At 41.9% G+C, this 26,339-nt stretch overlaps 1 protein-coding gene and 1 pseudogene across 6 annotated transcripts in view; one reads left to right on the top strand and one right to left on the bottom strand.

Annotated features, from left to right (window-relative positions):
• Positions 1 to 3,120: 3,120 nt before the first annotated feature.
• Positions 3,121 to 26,339, top strand: part of LOC105491504 (transmembrane protein 62) — a 47,887-nt gene continuing 24,668 nt past the window's right edge. The window contains exons 1-9 of one of the 6 annotated variants that reach the window (XM_011758002.3): positions 3,121 to 3,565; positions 3,840 to 3,951; positions 5,081 to 5,218; positions 8,469 to 8,514; positions 16,845 to 16,986; positions 19,389 to 19,513; positions 19,661 to 19,783; positions 22,627 to 22,782; positions 26,153 to 26,312. In XM_011758002.3, the coding sequence (XP_011756304.2) occupies positions 3,386 to 3,565; positions 3,840 to 3,951; positions 5,081 to 5,218; positions 8,469 to 8,514; positions 16,845 to 16,986; positions 19,389 to 19,513; positions 19,661 to 19,783; positions 22,627 to 22,782; positions 26,153 to 26,312 (1,182 nt within the window). In that variant the 5' untranslated portion in view covers positions 3,121 to 3,385. Of the gene's footprint in view, positions 3,566 to 3,839; positions 3,952 to 5,080; positions 5,219 to 8,468; positions 8,515 to 16,844; positions 16,987 to 19,388; positions 19,514 to 19,660; positions 19,784 to 22,626; positions 22,783 to 26,152; positions 26,313 to 26,339 lie in introns of those variants that run through there. The other 5 variants (XM_011758013.3, XM_071067011.1, XM_071067012.1 and 2 more) reach the window with 5 other exon arrangements.
• LOC105491501 (farnesyl pyrophosphate synthase pseudogene) lies at positions 10,010 to 11,127 on the bottom strand (annotated as a pseudogene).

Raw genomic sequence — 26,339 nt, 5'->3', positions numbered from 1 at the left:
GGGGAGGCTGAGACAGAAGAATGGCATGAACTCGGGAGGCAGAGCTTGCAGTGAGCCGAGATCGCGCCACTGCACTCCAGCCTAGGTGGTAGAGAGAGACTCCATCCTCCCCCAAAAATACATATCTTTACTCAGAACAGGCAGAAGTGGGTAAGTTGGCAGCAGCAGCTGCACAGGGTGGGAGAAGTGGTGGTAGTGGAGGCAGTAGTGGGGCTGGCGGTGGTTCCAGGTGCGGGACAGGCAGTGGCCATAGCGGCTTGTTGGATAAGTGGAAGATAGATGATAAGCCTGTAAAAATTGACAAGTGCGATGGATTAGCTGTGAAAACCTCTTTGGATGATTCTGCCAAAAAGTTACTTCTGGAAAAATACAAATATGTGGAGAATTTTGGTCTAATTGATGGTCGCCTCACCATCTGTACAATCTCCTGTTTTTTTGCCATAGTGGCTTTGATTTGGGATTATATGCACCCCTTTCCAGAGTCCAAACCTGTTTTCGTTTTGTGCGTCATATCCTATTTTGTGATGATCTGGATTCTGACCATTTACACCTCATAAAAGGAGAGGAGCATCTTTGTCGTGACCCACAGGAAAGATCCTACAGGAATGGATCCTGATGGTATTTGACAACTGTCCTCCAGTCTTAAAAGGTCTGATGACAAATACACCTTGAAGCTGACCTTCACCAGGGGGAGAACAAAGCAGCAGCGGGAAGTCGAGTTTACCAAGTCCCCATTGCTAAGTTTGTCATGCATGTCCATGTGAAGAGACCACCAAACAGGCTTTGTGTGAGCAACAAGGCTATTTATTTCACCTGGGTGCAGGCGGGCTGAGTTTGAAAAGAGAGTCAGCAAAGGTTGGTGGGATTATCATTAGTTCTTCTAGGTTTTGGGATAGGCGGTGGAGTTAGGAGCAATGTTTTGCAGGCAGGGGGTGGATCTCACAAAGTACATTCTCAAGGGTGCGCAGAATTACAAAGAACCTTCTTAAGGGTGGGGGAGATTACAAAGTACATTGATCAGTTAGGGTGGGGCAGAAACAAATCACAATGGTGGAATGTCATCAGTTAAAACTATTTTCACTTCTTTTGTGGATCTTCAGTTGCTTCAGACCATCTGGATGTATACATGCAGGACACAGGGCATATGATGGCTTAGCTTGGGCTCAGAGGCCTGATAAAGTTTTTTGACCACAGTGGGACACTGGTCATGGATGTATATGATCCTGAAATATCCAAGCTCCATGACAGTCTCGCCATAGAAAGAAAAATAAAATAGCTAATTCTAAAAGTAGCCCTCTTTCTGCTGGATCTTGCTGAATTACTGGTTTGGGAGGTGGGGGAGATAAAAATAACTCAAAATGGATAAAGTAAAAAAAAGTTAAAAAGTTCCTGTTTTATCCCAAAATTTTAGTCTATTCTGGATAAATAGGATTTTCTGACACAGATATGAGAAGTTGTAGCTCTGATGTCTAGCTGTAGTCTCCTTGGTCTGCTGATTGCATTATTTTAATTTGCTTTTCTGGGAAAGCAGTTTTGCTAAAAGCTGTACAGACTTTTCCTTTGTACCTAGCAGTACTTTATATAGTATAGTTTTGGGTCATGTAGCATTTTAAGACTCAATTAAAAAATATATTCATCTGTTGCTGACTTTGTTAATTCCTATTTCCACATGTGTTTCCTTGAAGAATTCAGTATACGACTTCTCGTGTGTGATAGCTTTCCTTCACACACTATTTTTGTGGGTGTGTATATATCTGATTTGGGGAGAATTTAAAATACACATGGCTTTTTAATTTGTTTGAAACAGACCTTCTGCCTGTTACATTTTGTGCTCCTAACCAATTAAAGAAACCAATGACATTTTAGTTTTATATTGTGTTTTCCACTAGTATATCCCTGTTGATTTGTTTGTGCCTTTTATTAACTGCCATTGTCTTTTTTTTTTTTTTTTTTTTTTTTTTGAGACGGAGTCTGGCTCTGTCGCCCAGGCTGGAGTGCAGTGGCGCGATCTCGGCTCACTGCAAGCTCCGCCTCCCGGGTTCACGCCATTCTCCTGCCTCAGCCTCCCGAGTAGCTGGGACTACAGGCGCCCACAACCGCGCCCGGCTAATTTTTTGTATTTTTAGTACAGACGGGGTTTCACCGTGGTCTCGATCTCCTGACCTTGTGATCCGCCCGCCTCGGCCTCCCAAAGTGCTGGGATTACAGGCGTGAGCCACCGCGCCCGGCTTAACTGCCATTGTCTAAAATTTTTTTCAATAAAAGGAAGGCAAATGTGAAAATAAATTACTCAGAACACCAATATATAATAAACAATTCAAAAATCAACAATAAGGGAGTGGTTAGATAAGTTAAGGTAGGGCTGAATCTAATTCTCCTGGGCCTTGCCCATAGGAAGTATTTAATATTTATTAAATGAATAGTATACCACCGTGTTGCAGTATTAGTTAATCAGTTGCATGTGAAATCAGGTTAAGGGAAAAATAACTTTCACAAAACATAGGAATTAACATCTATAGAAAACCTATGCTGCCGGGAGCGGTGGTCCCAGCACTTTGCGAGGCGGGAGGATCGCTTGAACCCAGGAGTTCCGAGGCCAGCTTGGGCAACACAGAGACCCTAGTCTCTACAAAAACTATATCTAAAAAATTAGCTGGGCGTGATGGTGCGAACCTGTAGTTCCAGCTACTTGAGTCCAGGGAGGTCAAGGCTGCAGTAAGCCGTGATCGCGCCACTGCATTCCTGCCTGGGGGACAGAGTGAGATCCTGTCTGAGAAGTGAAGGAAAGGGGAACGGCAGCGGGAAGGGGAAGGGAAAGAAAAGAAAACCTATGGAGGCACGTTAATAATCAGAAGGGGCCAGAGGAAGCCACCTGACACATTTGTGAGACAATGTGAAAGGCGTCCTCATACATTCTCACTTTGATACAACAACCCTGCAAAGTGCGCACGGAAGGTGTTATTAACTCTGTTTTACAGGTAAGGAGATCGACCCGCTGAGGTCAGGAGTGAATGACCAAGGCGGAGCCAGGACTCTAGCCCTGGCCTCCTGGCCACTGGTCCCGGTCTCCTTGCCCGCCACCACTCGGCCACCGTCATTGGTGTTCAGAGTTTCGGTTCCCTTTTCTTTGATCGCATTACTTACGCAAAACGAGCCCAGACACTTGAGCTGCCAGAGAGGCACAGATGCCGGCAGGCGGCTGACCGGCGCAGCACCCTAGGCCCGGTGTCTGGCTCCAGCCCCGCATCCGGCTCGGCCCCGCATCCGGCTCTGGCCCCGCGACAAGAGAGTCCGGAAGTGCAGGCAAAGCGGCTCCCGGGAGCGCCGCGCGGTCCCGCGCGGGATCAGCGAGGGCCGCTCCCCGGCGGACTGGCGGGCGGGCGGCATGGCTGCAGTGCTGGCTCTCAGGGTGGTCGCGGGGTTGGCGGCCGCAGCGCTGGTGGCCATGCTCTTGGAGCACTACGGCCTGGCGGGCCAACCCTCGCCGCTGCCGCACCCCGCGCCCCCCAGGAGGCCGCACCCCGCGCCAGGTCCTGGAGACAGCAACATCTTCTGGGGCCTGCAGGTGAAGCGGCGGGAAGCCGGGCCGGGAGGCGGGTGCAGAGCGGGCACCGTGCGGTGAGACCCTGGCGGGTGCTGGGCCCCACGCTCCAGGCTGCGGGCCTCACTCAGGTTGTAACTCGAGGCTCTGTCTAGTGCTGGCCCTGTCCCTACCTGGGGGGTTCGTTATGCACTGCCTCTTTGTCTTTTCCTTCTGCCCGCGAGAGCCGCTGAGCCGCCGCTCTCCATGCTGCCTCTTCCCGGCTCAGATCTCTCTGTTCAATACCTGTTTTCGGCAGATATCCGACATTCACCTGAGCAGGTTTCGAGATCCAGGCAGAGCGGTAGACTTAGAGAAATTCTGTTCTGAAACTATTGACATCATTCAACCAGCTCTCGTCCTAGCAACAGGTAGGGAGGCTTGCCGTGCTGTGGTGGTGTTCTGTGGTCCGGATGGTAGAACTCTAGCCAGGGCTGTGGCTTTTCACTTTGGGGACGTTGGGAGCAGTATAGCCACAGCCCCAGATGAGCCCTGTGAGGTGGAAGAGATTGGACATGCTAACCCCTTTGCCTATAGATAACTGAATGAGTCAAGATCCAGGCAAAATGATTTGACGTAGCAAGGTTTTGTCAAAGCAGTAAAAGCAAGGCTCCTAGTTCTCATGTCAGTCTTTTGTCTCATATATTTGTATCTGGTTTCTGTTCTTGTTGTTACAGTTGTGGTTGTGAGAATTAGGGAAAAGCCTGTAACCACGAATCAGAAGTTCTCTTCTTTTGCTCACTTTTCAATTTTCTTTATATTATTAATCTTATATTTTCAGTTGTTTGAGGCTTCCGGTGACCCAGGGCACTTTTTCTTCATCCTTTAATAGTTTTATGACTTGAGTTTTGTAGACTCTTCAAACCCTTTATTTGCTTCCAAACTGTAGTGCGGAGAAGAAGCTAAAGGAGCATCTATCTGTCTTGCTTACTGGGGAATTCATCACCCATCCACCTTATTGAAGTATCTCTGCTGACAAGAAAGGGTATCAGTTCTCATTTAATGGATGAACCCCCATAAAAAGTGTTCTGTTTAGTTCCCTATAAATTTTGATATTTTGTTGTCCAGTTGCACCTGCCACATTGCTTCTTGCTCTAAAACTAATACTTGGTCAAGTCACATATTCTGATTTTGTGGTTTGGAAAACATGGTTGCCATAGATATTAGGTACCCACTCAGAGTATTGGAATTTCTTATAAAAACATTTTCATTTTATCAGAGTCTACTGATGCATTTTGTACTGTTCTCTTTAAGGATTTTTTTCACAACTCATTTCTAATATCACACAGGCATTTGCTAACGTATAAGGAACAAAGCCCTTGCTGAGAAAATCTTGTTAGTTTAGATGGCTTGATTGGACATTGGTGGTCTCATGAGCAGTTTTGCTTATACATGTTGAGTACTTTAAGTATCGTTGTTCCTTCAGTGTGCATATCTAAAAAAATGGAACCCCTAGGAGTTTGTTTTGCATTGTGATTCAATTCTTGTGTAAACCTACAGGAGACCTGACAGATGCCAAAACAAAGGAACATTTGGGATCCAGGCAGCATGAGGTAGAATGGCAAACCTACCAGGGTATTCTGAAGAAGACAAGAGTCATGGAAAAAACCAAGTGGCTGGATATCAAAGGAAATCATGGTGAGACCCAAGAATCTGATATAATAAAGACTAGAGTTTTTTTCCCCCTTCAGGAACCTAGATTTTCCAACTTAGATTGTAAAATTATTAAGTGGGACATTATAACATAGGTTTACATATACTTAAAGGTCACAACTCTGAAATACAACTATATAATGTGGTTTTAAAACTTCAGATGTCATTGTTAGCCTTTGAGATAACAATTGGTATGGTCCTTTTTTGTGACATATGCTGCTTTTTTTAATTATTATTATTACTATACTTTAAGTTCTGGGATACATGTGCAGAACATGCAGGTTTGTTACATAGGTATACACGTACCATGGTGGTTTGCTGCATCCATCAACCTGTCATCTACATTAGTGCTATCCCTCCCCCTGCCCCCCACCCCCAAGTCCTTTTCTTCTTTACATAGAAGAAACATGAGTTTTAGCAAAACTCATGCAGGCAGATGTTTTAATAAATATACATTTTGCTAAGTGAAAGAAGCCAAACCCGTAAGTCTGCATACTGTATGATTTCATTTATATGACATTCAAGAAAAGGCAAAACAATAGACAGAGAACAGATTGTAGTTACTAGAGGATAGGGATTGGGAGACAGATTAACTGCAAACAGGCATCATGGAGAATTTTTGGTGGTGATGGAACTAGTCTGTATTTTGGTTGTTGTGGTGGACGTCAGGTTCGCTATGTATTTGTCAAAATCCATAGAACTGTAAGTCACAGAAAAGAATGAATTTTCCTGTGTGCAAATTTAAAAAATTTTGCTTTTTATTTTTTCTTTTTAAAATTTACTATGACTATTCTTATTATCATTATTTTGTGAGACAGAGTCTCACTCTATCACCCAGGCTGGAGTACAATAGTGCAGTCTCAGCTCACTGCAATCTTTGTCTCCTGAATTCAAGCAATTCTCCTGCCTTAACCTCCTGAGTAGCTGGGATTACAGACAGGTACCATCCTGCCCAGTTAATTTTTTTGGGGGGGGGGGGTATTTTTTTTTTTTTTTTTTTTTTGAGACGAAGTCTCGCTTTGTCTCCCAGGCTGGAGTGCAGTGGCCGGATCTCAGCTCACTGCAAGCTCCGCCTCCCGGGTTCCCGCCATTCTCCTGCCTCAGCCTCCCGAGTAGCTGGAACTACAGGCGCCCGCCACCGCGCCCGGCTAGTTTTTTTTGTATTTTTTAGTAGAGATGGGGTTTCACCGGTTTACCCAGGATGGTCTCGATCTCCTGACCTCGTGATCCGCCCGTCTCGGCCTCCCAAAGTGCTGGGATTACAGGCTTGCGCCACCGCGCCCGCGGGGGGGGGGGTATTTTTAGTAGAGGCGGAGTTTCACCACATTGGCCAGGCTGGTCTCAAACTCCTGACCTCAAATGATCTGCCTGCCTCAGCCTCCTAAAGTGGTGGGATTATAGGCGTGAGCCACCACACCCGCTTTATTATTATTTTTTTGACAGAGTCTTGCTCTGTCACTTAGCCTAGAGTGCAGTGGTGTGAGTATAGCTCACCGCAGCCTTGACCTGAGCTTAAATGATCCTCCCACCTCAGCACCCCCAAGTAGCTGGGACTATAAGCATGCATCACCACACCCAGCTAATTTTTGAAGGTTTTTTTTTTTTTGTGGAGTTGGGATCTTGCTATGTTGCTCAGGCTGATCGCAAACTCCTGGGCTCAAGCGATCCTCCCACCTCATTCTCCCAAAGTGCTGGGATTACAGGTATGAGTCACTGCACCTAGCCTAAAAATTTTAAATTGCAAACAAATCTCCATAGGCATGAACAGGGAAATGAATAATCCTGTCCCTTTTTTAGATTATTGTTGTGTTGGTAAGGAAATGAACTCTTCTCTAAAAGAGTCCTGGTGGTAGTAGATTTGTTTGATTTATAAAGGTTGACTTTTTTATTAGCTAAGTACATCATTTGTCTACTTAATTTGATCAGTAGATCAGGCATGAATCCACTTCTTGCTGGCTTTTAGAATCACATGATTAAGACAAGAGCAACTACAGTTCAATCTTATAATTTCAAACTTATTTATTCTGAATGGTATAGAAGTCAAAGTACCTGTTTTTCTCTAGTATACTAAATGCCTTAAATAAATAAGTTTCTAGATAATCTGAATTTTGTTAAGATATCAACATTTTAAAGTATCAATGTAATTGATTGACATTCTACCATTAAAAGTGTTATAGAAAGATGACAGAGGCTGCTACGGTCACGCTGTGGCTAGCTCAGTCTGTGCCAGCAGAGGCAGAGAGCTTGGGGAGGGCCAGTAGCCCCTGCTGGAGCCTCAGTTAAATCTGAATATCCCATTGTCCCAACCCTCCCACAGATGTGCACCGGGCTGTACTTTGGCTTAAGACTGCAGGTGGACATCTCCACTGCCCGGGAATCATTGAGTGTGTAGACAGGACAGCCTCCATGGAAGGCTGCTCATACCAGAGTCCCGCCTTGGCATAGGCCTTGCCATTGAGGCAGCTCTACTGTCTGTGCTGGTCTGAGGGTGGGCTGCCTGTCATGGGGGCAGCCGTTTCCCAGGGGGTGCTCATTGCCATCATCTGCAACACCTCATAGGCTTCTTGCTGCTTTTGCTCCAAGTCATTCTCTGCCAGGCCTACCACTCTTGCTCTGCCAATATTGACTGTTTCTACAGATTTAGACCCAACTCCAGCCCTGGCTCCTATCCTGAAAAAGCACCACTACCCAAGAAGCCTAGCCGTGAAGGCAGCTACCTGCTGCAGCCCTGAAGGCCACTGGCTTAGCCTGGAGCTTGGGACCTAAGTCCATCCCACCCACATCCTGGAATCAAGATTCCAGGGTTTTAGCCAGCCTAGGGTCTAGAACTTGGAGCCCAGCCTGCTTGGATTGGACCCAGCAACCCAGAGTCTAGCCATACTGGTTCTAAGAGAGGCTCAGTGGCCCTAGAGATGGACCATGGTGGGAGTTCATGAGCTGTGGTAGGGCCAGGGCCGTCTGGACTCTGTTCTGAGTCTACCCTTTGCCTAGGCTAAACATTTCTAGTTTGGGGAAGCAAACTGAAACCCATGGCAATAATGGGAGGTTGTCTAGGATGGGCCCCTCTCCTGGTCCTCCCACTATTTGCTGAATAATAAATGGAATGGCTCTACCCTGGGGGAGTGTGTGGGGGAATTGTTATAGAAAGAACTATTTTCCCTTAGTCATTAAAGAACATGTTTGTATTCTTTTTTTAATGTGGATGAATGTTTGCTTTTTTTTTTTTTTTAATTAGATGCATTCAATATTCCAAGTCTGGACAGCGTCAAGAATTATTACAGGTACTGTAATAAACAGAAGACAGACCACTGTGTAGAGTCAGTGTTATAAGGAGGGTGTGGTCAATTCAATGAATGAGAGAAAACTTAAAAAAATTTTTAAGAGGCAGGAGTCTTAACTATTTTGCCCAGGCTAGCCCTGAACTCCTGAGCTCAAACGATCCTCCTGCCTCAGACTCCTGTGTAGCTGGGGCTGCAGGCACATGCTACTGTGCCTAGCTGAAAACATTTTTTAACAGAAAAAGTTTTTCTATAAAGAATCTCTGGTAATTAAAAAAACGAGCCTTTTTGTCTTCTTGTGACAGATTCATTTCTTTTTGTTTAGACTTTTTCTTTTCTTTAATTCTTTCTGTTTCATATACAGGCATGCCTCCTTTTATTGTGCTTCGCCTTATTGCACTTTGCAGATGTTGCGTTTTTTACAAATTGAAAGTTTGTGGCAAGCCTGCCTTGAGCAAGTCTATGAGAGCCATTTTTCCAATAGCACATGCTCACTTTGTGTCTCTGTGTCTCATTTTGGTAATTCTCACAATATTTCAGACTTTTTCATTGTATCTGTTATGGTGATCTGGGATCAGTGACCTTTGATGTTACTATTGTAATTGTTTTGGAGTGCTACAAACCTTGCCCATATAAGTCCAGGAACTTAATCAATAAATGCTGTATATGTTCTCAGTGCTCCACCAGCCAGCTGTTCTCCTATCTCTCTCCCTCGCCTCTGGCCTCCCTATTCCCTGAGAGACAACAATATTAAAATTAGGCCAGTCAATAACCCTACAATGGCCTCTAAGTGTTCAAGTGAAAGGAAGGGCCCAACATCTCTCACTTTAAATCAAAAGGTAGAAATGATGAAGCTTGGTGAGAAAGGCTGTTGAAAGGCTATCAGGTAGGCTGAAAGCTAGGCCTCTTGCGCTGGAGCAGTGAGCCAAGTTGTGAATGCAAAGGAGAAGTTCTCGAAGGAAATGGAAAGTGCTGCTCCAGTGAACAGATGAATTATTAGAAAGTGAAACAGTCCTACTGCTGATGTGGAGAAGGTTTTAGTGTTCTGAATAGATGATCAAAGCATCTACAGCATTCACTTAAGCCAAAGCCTAATCCAGAGCAAGATGCTAACTCCCTTCAATTCTGTGAAGACTGAGAGAGGTGAGGAAGCTGCAGAAGAAAAGCGGGAAGCTGGCAGAGGTTGCTTCATGAGGTCTGAGGAGAGAAGTTGACTCTATAACATAAACATGCAGTGTGACGCAGCAAGTGCTGATTGGAGAAGCTGCAGCAAGTGACCCAGAAGATCTAGCTAAGATAATTGATGAAGGTGGCTGCACTAAACAACAGATTTTCCGTGTAAGTGAAACAGCCTTCTTTTGGAAGAAGATGCCATCTAGGACTTTCATAGCTAGAGAGAAGTCAATCCCTGGCTTCAAAGGACAGGCTGACTGTTGCTAGGGGTCCATGCAGTTGATGACTTTTTTTTTTTTTTTAAGAAAGTTACACAATAATTTATTTATTGAGGGCCTCCTCTCCCCGCCCTTGCAGTCTCTAGGTCACTTTTCCGCTTGTAGATGTTGCACGTCAGCCCTAGAAAGATGACTGGGGGCAGGGGCACTGCGTCCTGTTCAGTGAGACCCATAATGTGGCTGTAACTGTCTTCCTAGTATTGCAAGAACACGGCCGGCAGATCCAGCTCCTCATACAGTCTTCACCAGGGCCACCTTCTCGGCCTCCTTCTGCCCGTAATTCTCCTTCAGGATCTGCTACTGTTCCGGAGTGGCCCGTTGCAGACACTGAACCACCAGCCAGCTGCATTTGTTGTCCTGTTTGTCAGTGCCAACTTTGCCGGTCACACTGGGGTCCCCAAAAGAGGTCAAGGTAATCATCCTGAATCTGAAAGAACTCTCCCTCTCCCATCTCCAGCAGGATCTTCTTGGCATTGGTGTGCTCCTTCTCACCATCAATGCCTGCCATGTACATGGCTGCAGCTACAGGAAGGCAGAAGGAGTAGAAAGCTGCCTTGTACTTGACACTAGATTTGTACCTCTTTTCAGTGAATCTGCCAAGATCTGCATTGCCCTGGGGGGCTGCCCAATCTCAGTCTGATAGAAACTCTGCAGGAAGAGCTGGATCAGGTTCAGGTAATAGGGCTGCTCCCTGCAATAGAGCTTCAGCAGGCAGTAGATACATGCTTCCCTTCCAGAAGCATAGCATCATTGATGTAGCATCATTGATGGCGTCCAGACCCACGCCCGGCTTCTGATACCAGCAGATCTGTCCCCGGCGGGTGAGGGATGAATCCGTGATGTCATCTGCCACCAGGAAGAAAGCTTGCTGCAGTTCCACACACCAGCCCACAGTCAGGGCCCGCTGGAGACTCTCAGCATCCTGTTTCCTCAGCTCCACCAGCTCCAAGAATAGTACTAGCACTGTCAAAGCCCAGTGATACTTGCCTCCAATGCCATTGTGCTACAGGACCTCCTTGAGCTGGGTGATAGCATCTCCTGTATCTGGGTGCCCCATCTCATCCTCAGTCAGCACCCTAACAATCTGGGAGAAGCACTGAATGAAATCCTGATTTTCTTGGACAGAAATGTCTGATTTCTGGTCTCCATTCATTCTGAGGGAGGAGCAAAGGGCTCTGTTCCTGGACGTGGGTTCCTGCTCCATAGCCAATGACTTTAAGTGGAGCCAATGCCTATTTACCATTCTGAAAATCCTTGGGTGCTTCAGCATTATGCTAAATCTACTCTGCCTGTGTTCCATATATGGAACAACAAAGCCTGGATAATAATAGCACATCTGTTTACAGCGTGGTTTACTGAATATTTGAAGTCCACTGTTGAGAACTACTGCTCAGAAAAAGATATTCCTTTCAAAGTATCAATGGTCATTGACAATGCACCTGGTCACCCAAGAGCTCTGAGGAAGTTGTACAAGGAGATGAATGTTACTTTCATGCCTGCTAGCGCAGTATCATCCTGTAGCCAATGGATCAAGAAGTAATTTCAACTTCCAACTCTTACTATTTAAGAAACACATTTCATAAGACTATAGCTGCCTTAGATTATGATTCTTCTTCTGATGGATGTGGGCAGTCGATTGAAAAATTTATGGAAAGGATTCACCATTCTAGATGCCATTAAGAACAGTTGCAATTAATTGGAGGAGGTTAAAATAACATAAACAGGAGTTTGGAAGAAGTTGATTCCAACCCTCATGGATAATTTTGAGGGGTTCAAGACTTCAGTGGAGGAAGTAACTGCAAATGTGGAAATAGCAGGAGAACTAGGATTAGAAGTGGAGCCTGAAGAGGTGACTAAATTGCTGCAATCTTAGGATAAAATTTGAACAGATGGCAAGTTGCTTCTTATGGATGAGCAGAAAACATGGTTTCTTGAGAAGGAAACTACTCCTGGTAACTATGGTGTGAACATTTTTGAAATGACAACGAAGGATTTAGAATTATACATAAATTTAGTTGATAAAGCAATGACAGTGTTGGAGAGGATTGGATTTCTTTGGGTAAAATGCTATCAAGCAGCATTGCATGCTACAGAGAAATTCTTGTGAAAGGAAAAGTCAATTGATGTAGCCAACTTCATGGTTGCCTTATTTTAAGAAATTACCCCAGCCACCCCAACCACCACCCTGATCAGCCAGCAGCCACCAACATCAAAACAGGACCCTCTATCAGTAAAAAGATTTGACTCACTGAAGGCCCAGATGATCATTAGCATTTTTGGCAGTAAAGTTTTTTTTTTTTTTCCCCTGAGACAGGGTCTCACTCTGTCACCCAGGCTGGAGTGCGATAGCGCGATCTCAGCTCACTGCAACCTCCACCTCCCAGGCTCAAAGTGGTCCTCTCACCTCAGCCTCTCGGGTAGTTGGGACCACAGACGTGAGCCACCATGCCTGGCTAATTATTCTATTTTTTTATAGAGACAGGGTTTCAATGTGTTGCCCAGGCTAGTCTCGAACTCCTGGGCTCAAGTGATCCACTCACCTCAACCTCCCAAAGTGCTAGGAGAACAGGCGTGAGCCACCATGCCCAGTCAGTAGAAGTATTTATAAATTAAGATATGTGCATTGTTTTGTTGGACATGAAGCAATTGTACACTTAATAGACTATAGTATGGTGTAAACATAACATTTTTTTTTTTTTGAGACAGGATCTTGCTCTGTTGCCCAGACTGGAGTATAGTGGCACCATCTTGGCTCACTGCAACCTCCATCTCCCTGGTTCAAGCGAGTCTCCTGACTCAGCCTCCTGAGTAGCTGGGACTACAGGCATGTGCCAACATGCCTGGCTAATTTTTGTATTTTTAGTAGAGACAGGGTTTTGCCATGTTGGCCAGGCTGGTCTCAAACTCCTGACCTGAAGTGATCTGCCTGCCTCGGCCTCCCAAAGTCCTGGGATTACAGGCATAAGCCACTGCGCCCAGCCGTAAACATAACTTTCATACACACTAGGAAACCAAAAATTCATGTGACTCGCTTTTTTGCAATATTTGCTTTATTGTGGTGGTCAGGAACCACAATACCTCTGAAGTATGCATGTAGTTTAATGCTTTGTTTTGGCTAATGGTACTTTTAATATTCCACATGGGCTTAAACAATTTTTTAAGTCATTGATACATAGGAAAAGTCATTTATATCAGAGCATGTCAGCCACACTGCTGAGGTCACTGGGTTTTCAGAATCCTGAGATACTGATTTTCCTGGCCTCTGTGGTGGCTGGAGAGCCCAGTTAGTCACCTGGCTGCTTTATCTTTTCATCCTGTGTCATATAAATATTAAAATAATCGTTATTTGTCGTGAATGTGAAAAGGCAAGGGATCTCTGAATTAGGAACCAATTCTCTAGTTTAATTATGTTTAGATGCCTCTTTTGGTTGCAGTTCACTTTTCAGCCTCAGGATATTCAGTAGCTTTGTTCTGCATTGTCAATCAATCATGTAGCAAATATTTATTGAGAGTCCATCCCTAGCTGGATAGTGTGAGAGATACATGAGCTAATGTTAAAAATTTGGCTTTTGCCTTCAAGGAACTGATAGTGTAGTTAAGGGACATCAGAATTATTTAGGAAACAATTAGAAAAGAACATGAAGGAATGGCTGATGAAATGCTAGATTATTTGGTACACATGATAATCACTATGAGAAATCAGAAAAGCGTGGGTGGACATAGAGAAGACTTTATAAAAGAAGCAAAAAGTGTGTCCAGTCTTAAAAAATGAGTAGCATTTGAAGAAGTAAGACATGCCAAGGAGGATATTTTAGGCAAAAGAATAGGTATGAATAGATCTTTAAAAGCTATGCACTGGGAAACCAAAAACTGAACTTTGCTGGGGCAGTAAGGAAACTGGTATCACCAGAATTAACATCCATACTGAGGACTGGTATGACACTGGATAGGTAGCTTAGGGCTAATTTATGTAGGTCTTTTTTTTTTTTTTTTTTTTTTTGAGGCGGAGTCTCGCTCTGTCGCCCAGGCTGGAGTGCAGTGGCGCGATCTCGGCTCACTGCAAGCTCCGCCTCCCGGGTTCCCGCCATTATCCTGCCTCAGCCTCCCGAGTAGCTGGGACTACAGGCGCCGCCACCACGCCCGGCTAATTTTTTTTTTTTGTATTTTTAGTGGAGACGGGGTTTCATTGTCTTAGCCAGGATGGTCTCGATCTCCTGACATCGTGATCCGCCCGTCTCGGCCTCCCAAAGTGCTGGGATTACAGGCTTGAGCCACCGCGCCCGGCCTATGTAGGTCTTAAGTAACAAGCATAGAAATTGAGATGTGATGGGTAATAGTTGGTAATTCAGCATAGGTTCTTAAGGAGGCAAGTAACATAATTAAAATAGTGTTTTATAAAGGGCAATCCCACAATGAAAAAGGAAAAAGATAGGGTAAAAAGGAAAAAAGATATTGGAGTTATGTGGACTAAATAGGAGGGTCCTGCAATAGTCCAGTTGTGATATGAAGACACATACCCATCTGAACTAAGTTCCTGGATATGGAGATGGTGACATCAATTTGAGGATGATAGGTCAAAAAGCACTGGTTAACTGAGTTTGTATAATTAAGAGTCACCATACATTGGAAGAGGAGGTTGTTCTCTTTTGTTAATGTGAGAAAGGAAAAGGACGGAGATGAAAATCTTTCACTTCCTGTTAACTGTTTGTATCTTTGATGGTGATTATGGGCAGTTAGGAGACATTTTCAGAAATAATTAACAGGAATTGGGGCTGAGTGGTTATTTGGAAAGTAAAGTGAATAGTCACTTTAAAGTTTCTTACCTTTGTATTTTTGTTTTTAGCCACCTAAACTTTATCTGAATTTAATAAATGGCATTTTACTAAAAATGTAAATATTACAGAAATATCAGTCTGAAGAAAAAAAATTAAAGTTAAATCTTGATCTTAAAAATGTCCCAGAGAGGAGGCAGAGCTTTCTGTGAGGCGAGATCACGCCACTGCACTCCAGCCTGGGCGACAGAGCGAGACACTGTCTCAAAAAAAAAAAAAAAAAAAAAAAGAAGTCCCAAAGAGGCTGGATGCAGTGGTTCATGCCTGTAATGCTAGCACTTTGGGAGGCTAAGGCAGGTGCACACTTGAGTCCAGGAGTTCGAGACCAGCCTGGGCAATATGGTGAAACCCCATCTCTACAAAAATACAAAAATTAGCTGGGCATGGTGGTGTGCACCTTTAGTCCCAGCTACTCAGGAGGCTGAGATGGGAGGATCGCTTGAGCCCAGAAGGCTGAGATTGCAGTGAGCCAAGATCATGCCACTGCTCTCTAGCCTGGGTGACAGAGTCAGACCCTGTCTCAAAAAAATAAAATAAGCCCCAGAGAATGCCAAAATCCCATATTATGTTAGCATCATATATTTTAACTTGTGTTTTCAAATAGTTGGATTTATTTTTAGACAGTTGGATTTTAATGTATCAAAAATGCAGGAAAGGAAACAACATATGTAAGATTATAAGATTCTGAGGAATAACTGAACATAAAATAAGAAAAAATATAAGTAAAAATTTTAATTTAGACTAAAACCCTGAAACAGAACTTTTTTTTTTTTTTTGTGAGATGGAGTCTCACTTTGTTGCCCAGACTGGAGTGCAGTGGCGTGATCTCAGCTCACTGCAAGCTCTGCCTCCCGGGTTCACGCCATTCTCCTGCCTCAGCCTCCCGAGTAGCTGGGACTACAGGCGCCCACCACCGTGCCTGGCTAATTTTTTTGTATTTTTAGTAGAGACGGGGTTTCACCGTGTTAGCCAGGATGGTCTCAATCTCCTGACCTCATGATCCGCCTGCCGTGGCCTCCCAAAGTGCTGGGATTATAGGTGTGAGCCACCATACCTGGCCCTGAAATAGAAATTTTAAAAATACCAAGAAGAAAGGCAATAGAACTAATTGACATTGTTTAAATTGGGTTTGACTAATTTCTGAGTATTAGTTGTAATTTCTGTATAATATATTTACTCGGGTTACATTATACATGATGGCTTTTGTGGCCCACTAGCATATTAAATTTCAGGAGTTTATTTGTATTTTTAAATATATGCTGTTAGGTAAAAATCATGTAAGACACTTAGATTAAAGATAATACCAACTTTCCTTATAATGTTCTGGCATTTGAATAATATAGGTATGCCCCCCAATAAAATCTATACTTTCCTTCTTATTTATTCAACACATACTTAATGAGTGCGTGCTCTGTACTGTGTTACCCATCCTTTCTTCCTGGTCTTCACTCTGCACCTGAACGCTGTTGACACTTAAGGTGGTAAACTTTCATTAGTGGATATAGACCCTGTGTATGTTATCAATGTATCTTTAGGAACTGAAAAAGATTTAACAACCCAGACCTAGACTAATATTTTTCTCCTTGCTTGAAGACTTCGTCTTGTCTTGCTTGTGAATGAAGCCTCTGTAGTCCTGTTTCAAGAAGTAAACAGCTTTTGTATCTCACTACACCAAGAATTCTTCTAGGTACTTAGTAGGCCCTGACTAAATCTGCAAATGATTGACAAATACTGTTCCACTTTATTCTGATTTGTTTCTTTTTGAATATTTAATGGACTGCCTAAAGGAGCTCTCTTACTTCTGAACGTTGCTTGGTGAACTTGTGTTTGGTTATTGATGAATTAGTTTGCATGAGTCTTTGGGGACAATGGGAGAAAAACTTCACAATTTCATCAGTTTATCCATTGTGGATCTAGTTTAGTATACTTCTCTGTCAGATCAGCAAATCTCTTTTTCAAAGGAAGGTAAAATTTTGTGTATTCGGGAAGGAATTTTAAAGCACTGTCTTTTTATGATTACACTAACACCCTCCTGTCTTCTATTTTTTAGGAAATATTCTGCTGTACGTAGAGATGGCTCTTTCCATTATGTCCACAGCACTCCCTTTGGCAACTATTCGTTCATCTGTGTAGATGCCACCGTAAATCCAGGGCCTAAGAGACCCTATAATTTCTTTGGAATTTTAGATAAGGTGTAGTAAAAATCTTACTTCCCTTTGTAGTTTACTTATTTTTTCATGGATACATGTGGATCACTTAAAGTTGTCATAAGTAAACTAGTTATTATCTAGGAGTGCTTGAGAGAAATTTAACTTGGTTACAGGTATGGCTAGAAGTTACTGGCTATTTCAGCACTATTTTTGCTATCCTTGTTCTTGTCCCAAAATCTGAGAAAGAAGTACCTCACACTTTATGGAGTAAACATTTATTAAATAGGTACTGAGTACAGGATGCACTTTGGACATCCAGCAAGGAGCAGGACATACAGCTTTGTGTGTTATATTCCTAAGTTCCCACAATTGCCAGTTCTAACTAGTGGGTTTTTTTTTTTTTTTTGAGACGAAGTTTTGCTCTGTCGCCCAGGCTGGAGTACAGTGGTGTGATTTCAGCTCACTACAACCTCCCCATCCCAGGCTCAAGCAGTTCTCCTGCCTCAGCCTCCCAGGTAGCTAGGATTACAGGCATGTGCCACCACGCCCAGCTAATTTTTGCATTTTTACTAGAGAGGGGGTTTCGCCATGTTGGCCAGGGTGGTCTTGAACTCCTGATCTCAAGTGTTCTACCAGCCTCAGCCTCCCAAAGTGCTGGGATTACAGGCATGAGCCACTGTGCCCAGCTGGTCTATATTTTTTTAAGAAGAGAAGGACAACTATTGAAATCAATACGTTTATTTTCAAGTATTTTGACAAGACTAGGTGATTGCTGAATTTAAACTGTGGAAAGTCTCATTTGAGAACCTCTTATTATTTCTTGGTACAGTAAATGCCAACTCATTATTTAATAAGCATATGCCCCTAAGTAAGACATATGTGCTCATATGAAAGAATACAAACGTGATAAGATCAAGTTCTTAGACTCTTAGAGTATTTAATCTAGTGGTAAGGTATAAGACCAGTATAGAAATAAATATAATAAAGAGCAGAATTTGCTAAATTAGAACTATGAGGTTCAGAGTTATACGAGAGTTCGAAAGAATGTGAAATCAAGTGAACAGAATATTGTCAAATGCATTGTGTTACTTTAGGCATTTTATTTAATTGGGTTCTATTTTGTTTCCTATCTATCAAGTGTCTTTAGTCAGGGTTGATGAACTTATATTAAATCCCATTCCTTCGTATAGTGTTTTTTAAGGTAGAATTCAAGGATCATGTACATGAAAACCAACTGGAATGTTAAAAATGCAGATTCCCTGGTCTTGCCCCAGACTTACCAAATTAAAAACCTTGAGGGTAGAGCCCAGAAATGTATTGCTGTAAGCACCTTACAGATAATATTTTTTTTTTTTTTTTTTTTTTTGTTGAGACGGAGTCTCGCTCTGTCCCCAGGCTGGAGTGCAGTGGCCGCATCTCAGCTCACTGCAAGCTCCGCCTCCCGGGTCTACGCCATTCTCCTGCCTCAGCCTCCCGAGTAGCTGGGACTACAGGCGCCCGCCACCTCACCCGGCTAGTTTTTTGTATTTTTTAGTAGAGACGGGGTTTCACCGTATTAGCCAGGCTGGTCTCGATCTCCTGACCTTGTGATCCACCCGTCTCGGCCTCCCAAAGATTACAGATAATATTAATGCATATTTACATATGTACCAGTTATTTTTTGAAATCAACTTTTGAGGTATGATTTGAATACTATAAAATACCCTCATTTTAAGTGTTTGAAGAGTTTTGACAAATGTATATACTGGTATAACTGTCACTACAGTTAAGACTAGAACATTTCCATCATCCTAAAGTCTTATCTTCCTTGTGCAGTCTTCACCTCCTAGGGAATCACTGATTGGTTTTCTATCAGTATAGATTCGTTTCGTTTGTTTTAAAATTTTGTATAAATGAAATCATACGTTATGTACTCTTGGGTCTGGCTTCTTTTGCTCATTATGTTTCCAAGATCCATCCATATGATTGTGTGTATCATTAGTTCTTTCCTTTCTGTTGCTGAGTAGTATTCCATCGTGTGGATGTATTACAACTTGTTGATGGTTTCTAGTTTTTGGCTATTATCAGAGCTGTTATAAACATTTAGGTAGAAGTCTTTCCATGATATTATTTTAGAAGTTTAGTTTCTGTATCCTTTTTATTAATTGTAATGTGTTATACAAAGCTGTAAAGATTAGTGATGACTTCTTTATTTCTCAATTTCCTTATCTATTAAAATAGATATCTTCCCTACCTATTGCAGAGTTATTTTTAGGATCAAATGAAATATATGTGAAAACCATTTGAAACTTACAGAGATCCATAGAGGTCATTAACTAGTAAGGTTTAAGGTCTAGACACATATAATAATTATTAGACATCTTCAAAGGAGTTTTCTAATCTGTTGACATTAGATTTTAGCCTGAGCCCTAATTTAAGATCCTTCCATTTTTCTCCCATTTCAGAAAAAGATGGAGGAGCTCTTATTACTGGCCAAGGAAAGTAGTCGGAGCAACCATACAATTTGGTTTGGACACTTTACAACATCCACTATTCTTTCTCCATCACCAGGAATCCGGTCAATAATGAGGTGAGACAAGCTTCCAAAATCAGAATTCATTTGTTTTTAGTTTTTTATTTTGCTGTACCTATTCTGCTTTTCTGGCAAGACATTTTTATTAGTTTGGCCTCACAAGTTATCTTTGTTCATTTATTTCATTTATTTTTCACTGGTTAGTTCGGCTATAGCTTATTTGTGTGGACACCTCCATACACTTGGTGGACTGATGCCTGTTTTGCACACTCGTCACTTCCAGGGCACTTTGGAACTTGAGGTGGGAGACTGGAAGGATAATAGGAGGTAAGGGAACCTCCCCACAGAATAAAACTTATACGCATAAGTTTTGCCAAAGCAATGATAGTTTTGTTACTGATATCATGGGTGATCACAGTTAAAGAAAAACTTGTGATATTTCTGCCTTTTTAAAGTAATATATGTCTCTGCAATCTTTGTCATTTTGCGGAAACCTTGTCACAGCAGTGATGTTTACTATCACTATGTTACACTGGATTTTCAAGATATGTCCATTAGGAAATGGACTCAAACTCTAATGTGCACAAGAATTATGGAGGAGCTTATGAAAAATACAAATTTTCAGGCGCTACCTCTAGAGATTTTGATTGTGTTGGTCTGGATTAGGGTCCAACAAACTACTTTTTTTTTGTTTTTTTTTGAGACAGAGTCACATTCAGCCACCCAGGCTGGAGTGCAGTGGCGTGATCTTGGCTCAGTGCAACCACCGTCTCCTGAGCTCAAGTGATTCTCCTGTCTCAGCCTACCTAGTAGCTGAGATTACAGGCACGTGCCATCATGCCCGGCTAACTTTTGTATTTTAGTAGAGACAGGGTTTCACCATGTTGGCCAGGCTGGTCTTGAACTCCTGACCTCAGGTGATCTAGCCGCCTTGGCCTCCCAAAGTACCAGGATTACAGGGCACCTGGCCCAAACTGCATTTTTTTTTTTTTTTTTTTTTGAGACGGAGTCATGCTCTGTCGCCCAGGCTGGAGTGCAGTGGCCGGATCTCAGCTCACTGCAAGCTCCGCCTCCCGGGTTTACGCCATTCTCCTGCCTCAGCCTCCCAAGTAGCTGGGACTACAGGCGCCCGCCACTTCGCCCGGCTAGTTTTTTGTATTTTTTAGTAGAGACGGGGTTTCACCGTGTTAGCCAGGATGGTCTCGATCTCCTGACCTCGTGATCCGCCCGTCTCGGCCTCCCAAAGTGCTGGGATTACAGGCTTGAGCCACCGCGCCCGGCCTCAAACTGCATTTTTTAAAAGCCCTCTGGGTGGTCTATGCACCACAATTTGAGAAATACTAGTACTAGAAGTGCCTTCTTTTTTCTCCTGAATTTTGTATCTACCATACTGGTTACTGCTACAAGATGGCAGTGATTTAAGTTCTTCAAATAGATGATAGTTGACTTTTTTAAGGTTAAAGTCTAACAGAAAACATGTTTATCAAAAGCATGTAGTACAGTTAAATATATGTTTTTTTTCTTTTTTAAAAGAAGTATTTAAGTGAAATAGTTTATCAAGTTTTGAGGAGTATCATCTTATTGTTTAACGATTACAGTTATTTAATTTATACAAACGCTGTGCTCTCAGATAATAGGTACTCAACAAAGATTTGTTGAGCTGAATATGTTATCTTTTTGTTTTTAACTACTTCCATTAATTAAAAAGGAACTTTACATCTTGGAAGGTACTTCCTCATTTTGGTTGACTTTTTAGAAACTGTATGAGTTATGCTTGAAACCTGTAATTATTTGGCAACTATAATTACTTTGAGCTAAGAGTTGTCTGTTCATGGCTGTGAGGCTGTGGGCTGGGCTATGATTGCCTTTTGTGAGATAGTCTTACTAAGCCTTGACCAGCTGCTTTATTTCTTCTAAGTGCTCCAGTTACAAGTTGTGTTGTTAATTATGAAGCCATTTCCTTTCTCTCTTCACCAGCTTTCCTGTGTTCCAACCTTGGGGTTTTATCTGGAGTTTACTGAAAGGACCTAAACTTTACCTGCGCTTATAAACACTTAAATTGTGTTCGTTACAATAGAAGAATTTTTAAAAACAGTATATTGGTTATATTAGGCTAGGCCTTATTGTAGATGCAGATAAATCCAGAAATATCAGTGGCTTAACACAAATGTTTTTCATTTGTGTAAATTCAATGTGAGTCAGAACAACTCTTGTCCATGGGGTGAGTCAGTAATTCAGACTTCGTCCGTCTTAAAATTCTTATTTCGACATGCCAATTCCAGGGCAGGGAAGACAGCAAGGAGAACTCACACCCACTCTTAAGTACTTTGTACCACAGGCATGATATGTGTCACTTCTGTTCACAGCCTATTGGCCAAAACTAGTCACATGGTCCCAACCTGATACCAGGGAGACTGGGAAATGCAGGGGAATGTGTAGAGTATTTGGTGAGCACTAGTGTTTCTGCCTTAGTGAATCATTTCTTTTTTTAATTCTACAAGTTAGAAAATATAAAACTTTGGTTATTCTTTAATGAATATTTTATACCTTTTGTTATTGCATTTGGAAAATGAAAACAACTTTAATTTCTTTGAAATTATAGAAATGTTTAAGGCCAGGCGCAGTGGCTTACGCCTGTAATCCCAGCACTTTGGGAGGCCAAGGCGGGGGGATCACCTGAGGTCAGAAGTTCCAGACTCCTGCCCAACATAGTGAAACCCTGTCTCTGCTAAAAATAGCCAGGCATGGTGGCGGGCACCTGTAATCCCAGCTACTTAATATTTTATGTAGCATTGTTGATGGGATGAAGAATGTCAGGTATTAGGGTTATAATAAATGTTTTAGCTTCAAAGTTGTCTTATAGTACAGAGATAAGATGAATTACTTCAACAAGTATTTATTTAAAAATTAAAGAGTACATGCCATGTACCAGGTGTTGTTCAAGAGCACAGTTGAATCCATTGCCCAGTCAGAGGCCAGTTATATGACAAATGTGAAGGCTAAAGTGATCGGGTAAGGGAGGAAAGAAAGAAAATATTACTTAATCTGTATTCAAATTCATCATGTAAAAAAGTCCTAGTTATGTATTTTTATATTTGTTCTGTATATTACCTACATGACCTCTTACAATGTGAAGTGACTAAATTACCTTATCATTATCTGGTCTCTAGGTATCGGATTTTTGCTTTTGATCATGACCTCTTTAGCTTTGCAGATTTGATCTTTGGCACGTGGCCTGTGGTTCTTATCACCAATCCTAAATCACTCCTTTATAGTTCTGGTAAACATGAACCACTAGAAAGACTTCTTCACTCAACACACATCAGGTATGTAGCGATTTTTCAGAATTTCCTTTCAGTTTGATAATGATGGAAGATAAGTCATTGTGATTGCATTCCTGTATGAAAGCTATGAGACGCCCCATTTTAGTTTATACAGCAACCTACACATTATATAAAGATAGATTGCTTAGTGTTTTGTTCCCATTAAGTTAAAAAGCAGATCATGTTTTTAAGCTGATAAAATTTTAAAAACCATTCAGAAATCTGTAATTCTAACATTATTATTTTTGTTTTATTTTATTCCAGCCTTTTTATTTGCATGCTTTTACATTGCTATAAGCGTAATGTACACATTCCTTTATAGCCTACTTTTTAAAATTTGCATTATATATCAAATTTGTTTTCATTTTGTTGTGTAGCCTTCTAAGAAAGCAAAAGCTATACATATATAATCCTTATGGAATTGAAAATTCAGTTGGCAAGTGAATTTGTTTTGTTTTGTTTTGATTTCAACAGAGTCTTGCTTTGTTGCCTGGGCTGGAGTGCAGTGGCCTGATCTTGGCTCACTGCAACCACCGCCTCCCGAGTTCAAGCTTTTCTCATGCCTCAGCCTCTGGAGTAGCTGAGATTACAGGTGTGTGCCACCAAACCTGGCTAATTTTTGTATTTTTAGCAGAGAGAGGGTTTCACTGTGTTGGCCAGGCTGGTCTCGAACTCCTGACCTCAAGGGATCCACCCTTCTCTGCCTCCCAAAGCACTGGGATTACAGGCTTGAACCACCTTGCCCGGCCGTGAATTTGAGTATATAGATTAATAGAATCCTAATGGGACATTAACATTCTTTTTGCAAAGAGACATATAACTTCTTTCAAGTATAAGAGCATTTTTTTTTTTTTTTTTTTTTTTGAGACGGAGTCTCGCTCTGTCACCCAGGCTGGAGTGCAGTGGCCGGATCTCAGCTCACTGCAAGCTCCGCCTCCCGGGTTCACGCTATTCTCCTGCCTCAGCCTCCCGAGTAGCTGGGACTACAGGCGCCTGCCACCTCGCCCGGCTAAGTTTTTGTATTTTTAGTAGAGACGGGGTTTCACTGTGTTACCCAGGATGGTCTCGATCTCCTGACCTCGTGATCCGCCCGTCTCGGCCTCCCAAAGTGCTGGGATTACAGGCTTGAGCCACCGCGCCCGGCCTATAAGAGCATTTTTAAAAATATACTTTTACAGTTTATTTTGAAAAGTAATATGACAGAACAACCTTTGGAAAACAGGGTAATGAGATTTTAAGTATATTTTCTCCACTTCTAACAGAACTATTATTAACACTTCTGAGTATTTCTTCTCAGGCATTCTCTCTTAAGCATGTTTTTGTATAATTATAATCATAAAGCAGTCTATTCTCATCCTGATTTGTTTTCTTTCAACACAAAGAATGTACCACAGTTTTTCTAACCTTTTTCATGTCTCACTGGTGAACTTTTAAGTTTTTTCTTATTTGTGGATGAATATCTGGTACATATATATTCTTCCTTCACTTGAATAATTTCTTTAAGAAAGTGTTCTAGAAGTGGGATTCCAGATGAAAGAGTTTGAATTATTTTATGACTATTGATAAAAATTGCCCAATCCCTTTTTTTTTTTGGAGTTAAAATCACTATTTTTAATCATGGTAAGCATGATTAAACAAAGTACACATAGCATAAAATGTACCGTTTTAACCATTTTTAAGTGTACAGTTCAGTAGCATTAAGTTTAAGTTTACATTGTTGTGCAACCATCACCATTATCCATTTCTGGAACATTTATCATTTTCTAAAACTGAAATTTTTACCCATTAAACAATAACTTCCCATTCTTCCCTCTCCCACAGACTCTGGCAGCCACCAATCTACTTTCTGTCTCTATGAATTCGACTACTCTAGCTAACTCATATAAGTGGAACCATTCAATATTTATACTTTTGTGACTGGCTTATTTTCATTTAACATGATGTCCTCAAGGTTTATACATGTTGTGGCATGTGTCAGAATTTCCTTCCTTTTAAAGGCTGAATAATATTCCATTGCACATTGTGTGTGTGTGTGTATATATATACACACACACATATATACACACATACACATATACACACACACACACATATATACACACACACACCATATTTTGTTTATGTGTTCAGCGGACACTTGGGTTGCTTCTACTTTTTGGCTATGTTGAATAATGCTTCTATGAATATGGGTGTACAGATATCTGTTCAAGTCCCTGCTGTCACTTCTTTTAGATATATATCCAGAAGTGGAATTGCTGGATTATATGGTAATTATCTGTTTAATTTTTTAAGGAGCTGCCATACTGTTTTCCATGGTGGCTGCACCATTTTATACTCCCACCAGCAGTGTATCAGGTATCCAATTAACTTTCAACAACAGATGCTAATTTATAATATTACCAAGCAATATGAGTGCCAAATTCACAGTACTCTTTTTTTTTTTTTTTTTTTTTTGAGACAGAGTCTTGCTCTGTCGCCCAGGCTGGAGTGCAGTGGCCGGATCTCAGCTCACAGCAAGCTCCGCCTCCCGGGTTCACGCCATTCTCCTGCCTCAGCCTCCCGAGTAACTAGGACTACAGGCGCCCGCCACCTTGCCCAGCTAGTTTTTTTTTTGTATTTTTTAGTGGAGACGGGGTTTCACCATGTTAGCCAGGATGGTCTCGATCTCCTGACCTCGTGATCCACCCGTCTCGGCCTCCCAAAGTGCTGGGATTACAGGCTTGAGCCACCGCGCCCAGCCCACAGTACTCTTATTATTATTGGATATTATGCTTGAAAAAGTATTTACTAATTAACTTGTAAAAAATGATACCAAGATGTTTACTTTTGTTTTTAATCACTAATGAAATGGAACGCACACGTGTCAGTTAGGTTTTTTGGTGGGAGCTGGATATCAGGTTTAGGTATCATACTCTCTGAAAGGGCTTGGTAGCCTAGTCCTGGTTATAACCCTGTTTCTTTGGGACAGATACCCTGGTACCAAATGAGTAGATGGTAGGCTTGACATTAGATTAACAAAATGAGATTTCTACCCTATATTATTTTCCTAAGAGAAAAATCAATACTTCTGGAGTTTCTTCAGAAAGAACTTTGAATCTACCTTACCTATATTTGTCAAAAGAAAATTGATTTTTCTTTCTAAAAAGTAAAAGAATTGTTCCGAATTTCTTACCAGTTCAGTTTTGCTAATTGTCCAACTCCAGAAGCCACCATTCAGAAAGAAACCAGATCATATAAATAGTGGCTTCTGCAGTTGTACAATATGATGGTTCTGCCTATATGTATATATTTGCAAGTTACAATAAGGTTTTTCTCCTTTACAAAAACAATGACAAACCTCAAACCATGTGTTTTATATATGCTCTCATTTTAGAGTTTTGGCCTTTTCCTTATCCTCCATTACTTCTGTCACAGTTAAGATTGATGGAGTTCATTTAGGCCAGGCTGTTCATGTGTCTGGTCCCATTTTCGTACTGAAGTGGAATCCTAGCAACTACAGTAGTGGGACACATAACATAGAAGTAATCGTCCAGGTAAGTTAGTAATTTATATTTACTATG

The sequence above is a fragment of the Macaca nemestrina genome, chromosome 7, assembly GCF_043159975.1.
Source record: "Macaca nemestrina isolate mMacNem1 chromosome 7, mMacNem.hap1, whole genome shotgun sequence".
In the NCBI taxonomy this organism is placed as follows: domain Eukaryota; kingdom Metazoa; phylum Chordata; class Mammalia; order Primates; family Cercopithecidae; genus Macaca; species Macaca nemestrina.
This window is presented reverse-complemented; position numbering and strand designations above follow the sequence as displayed.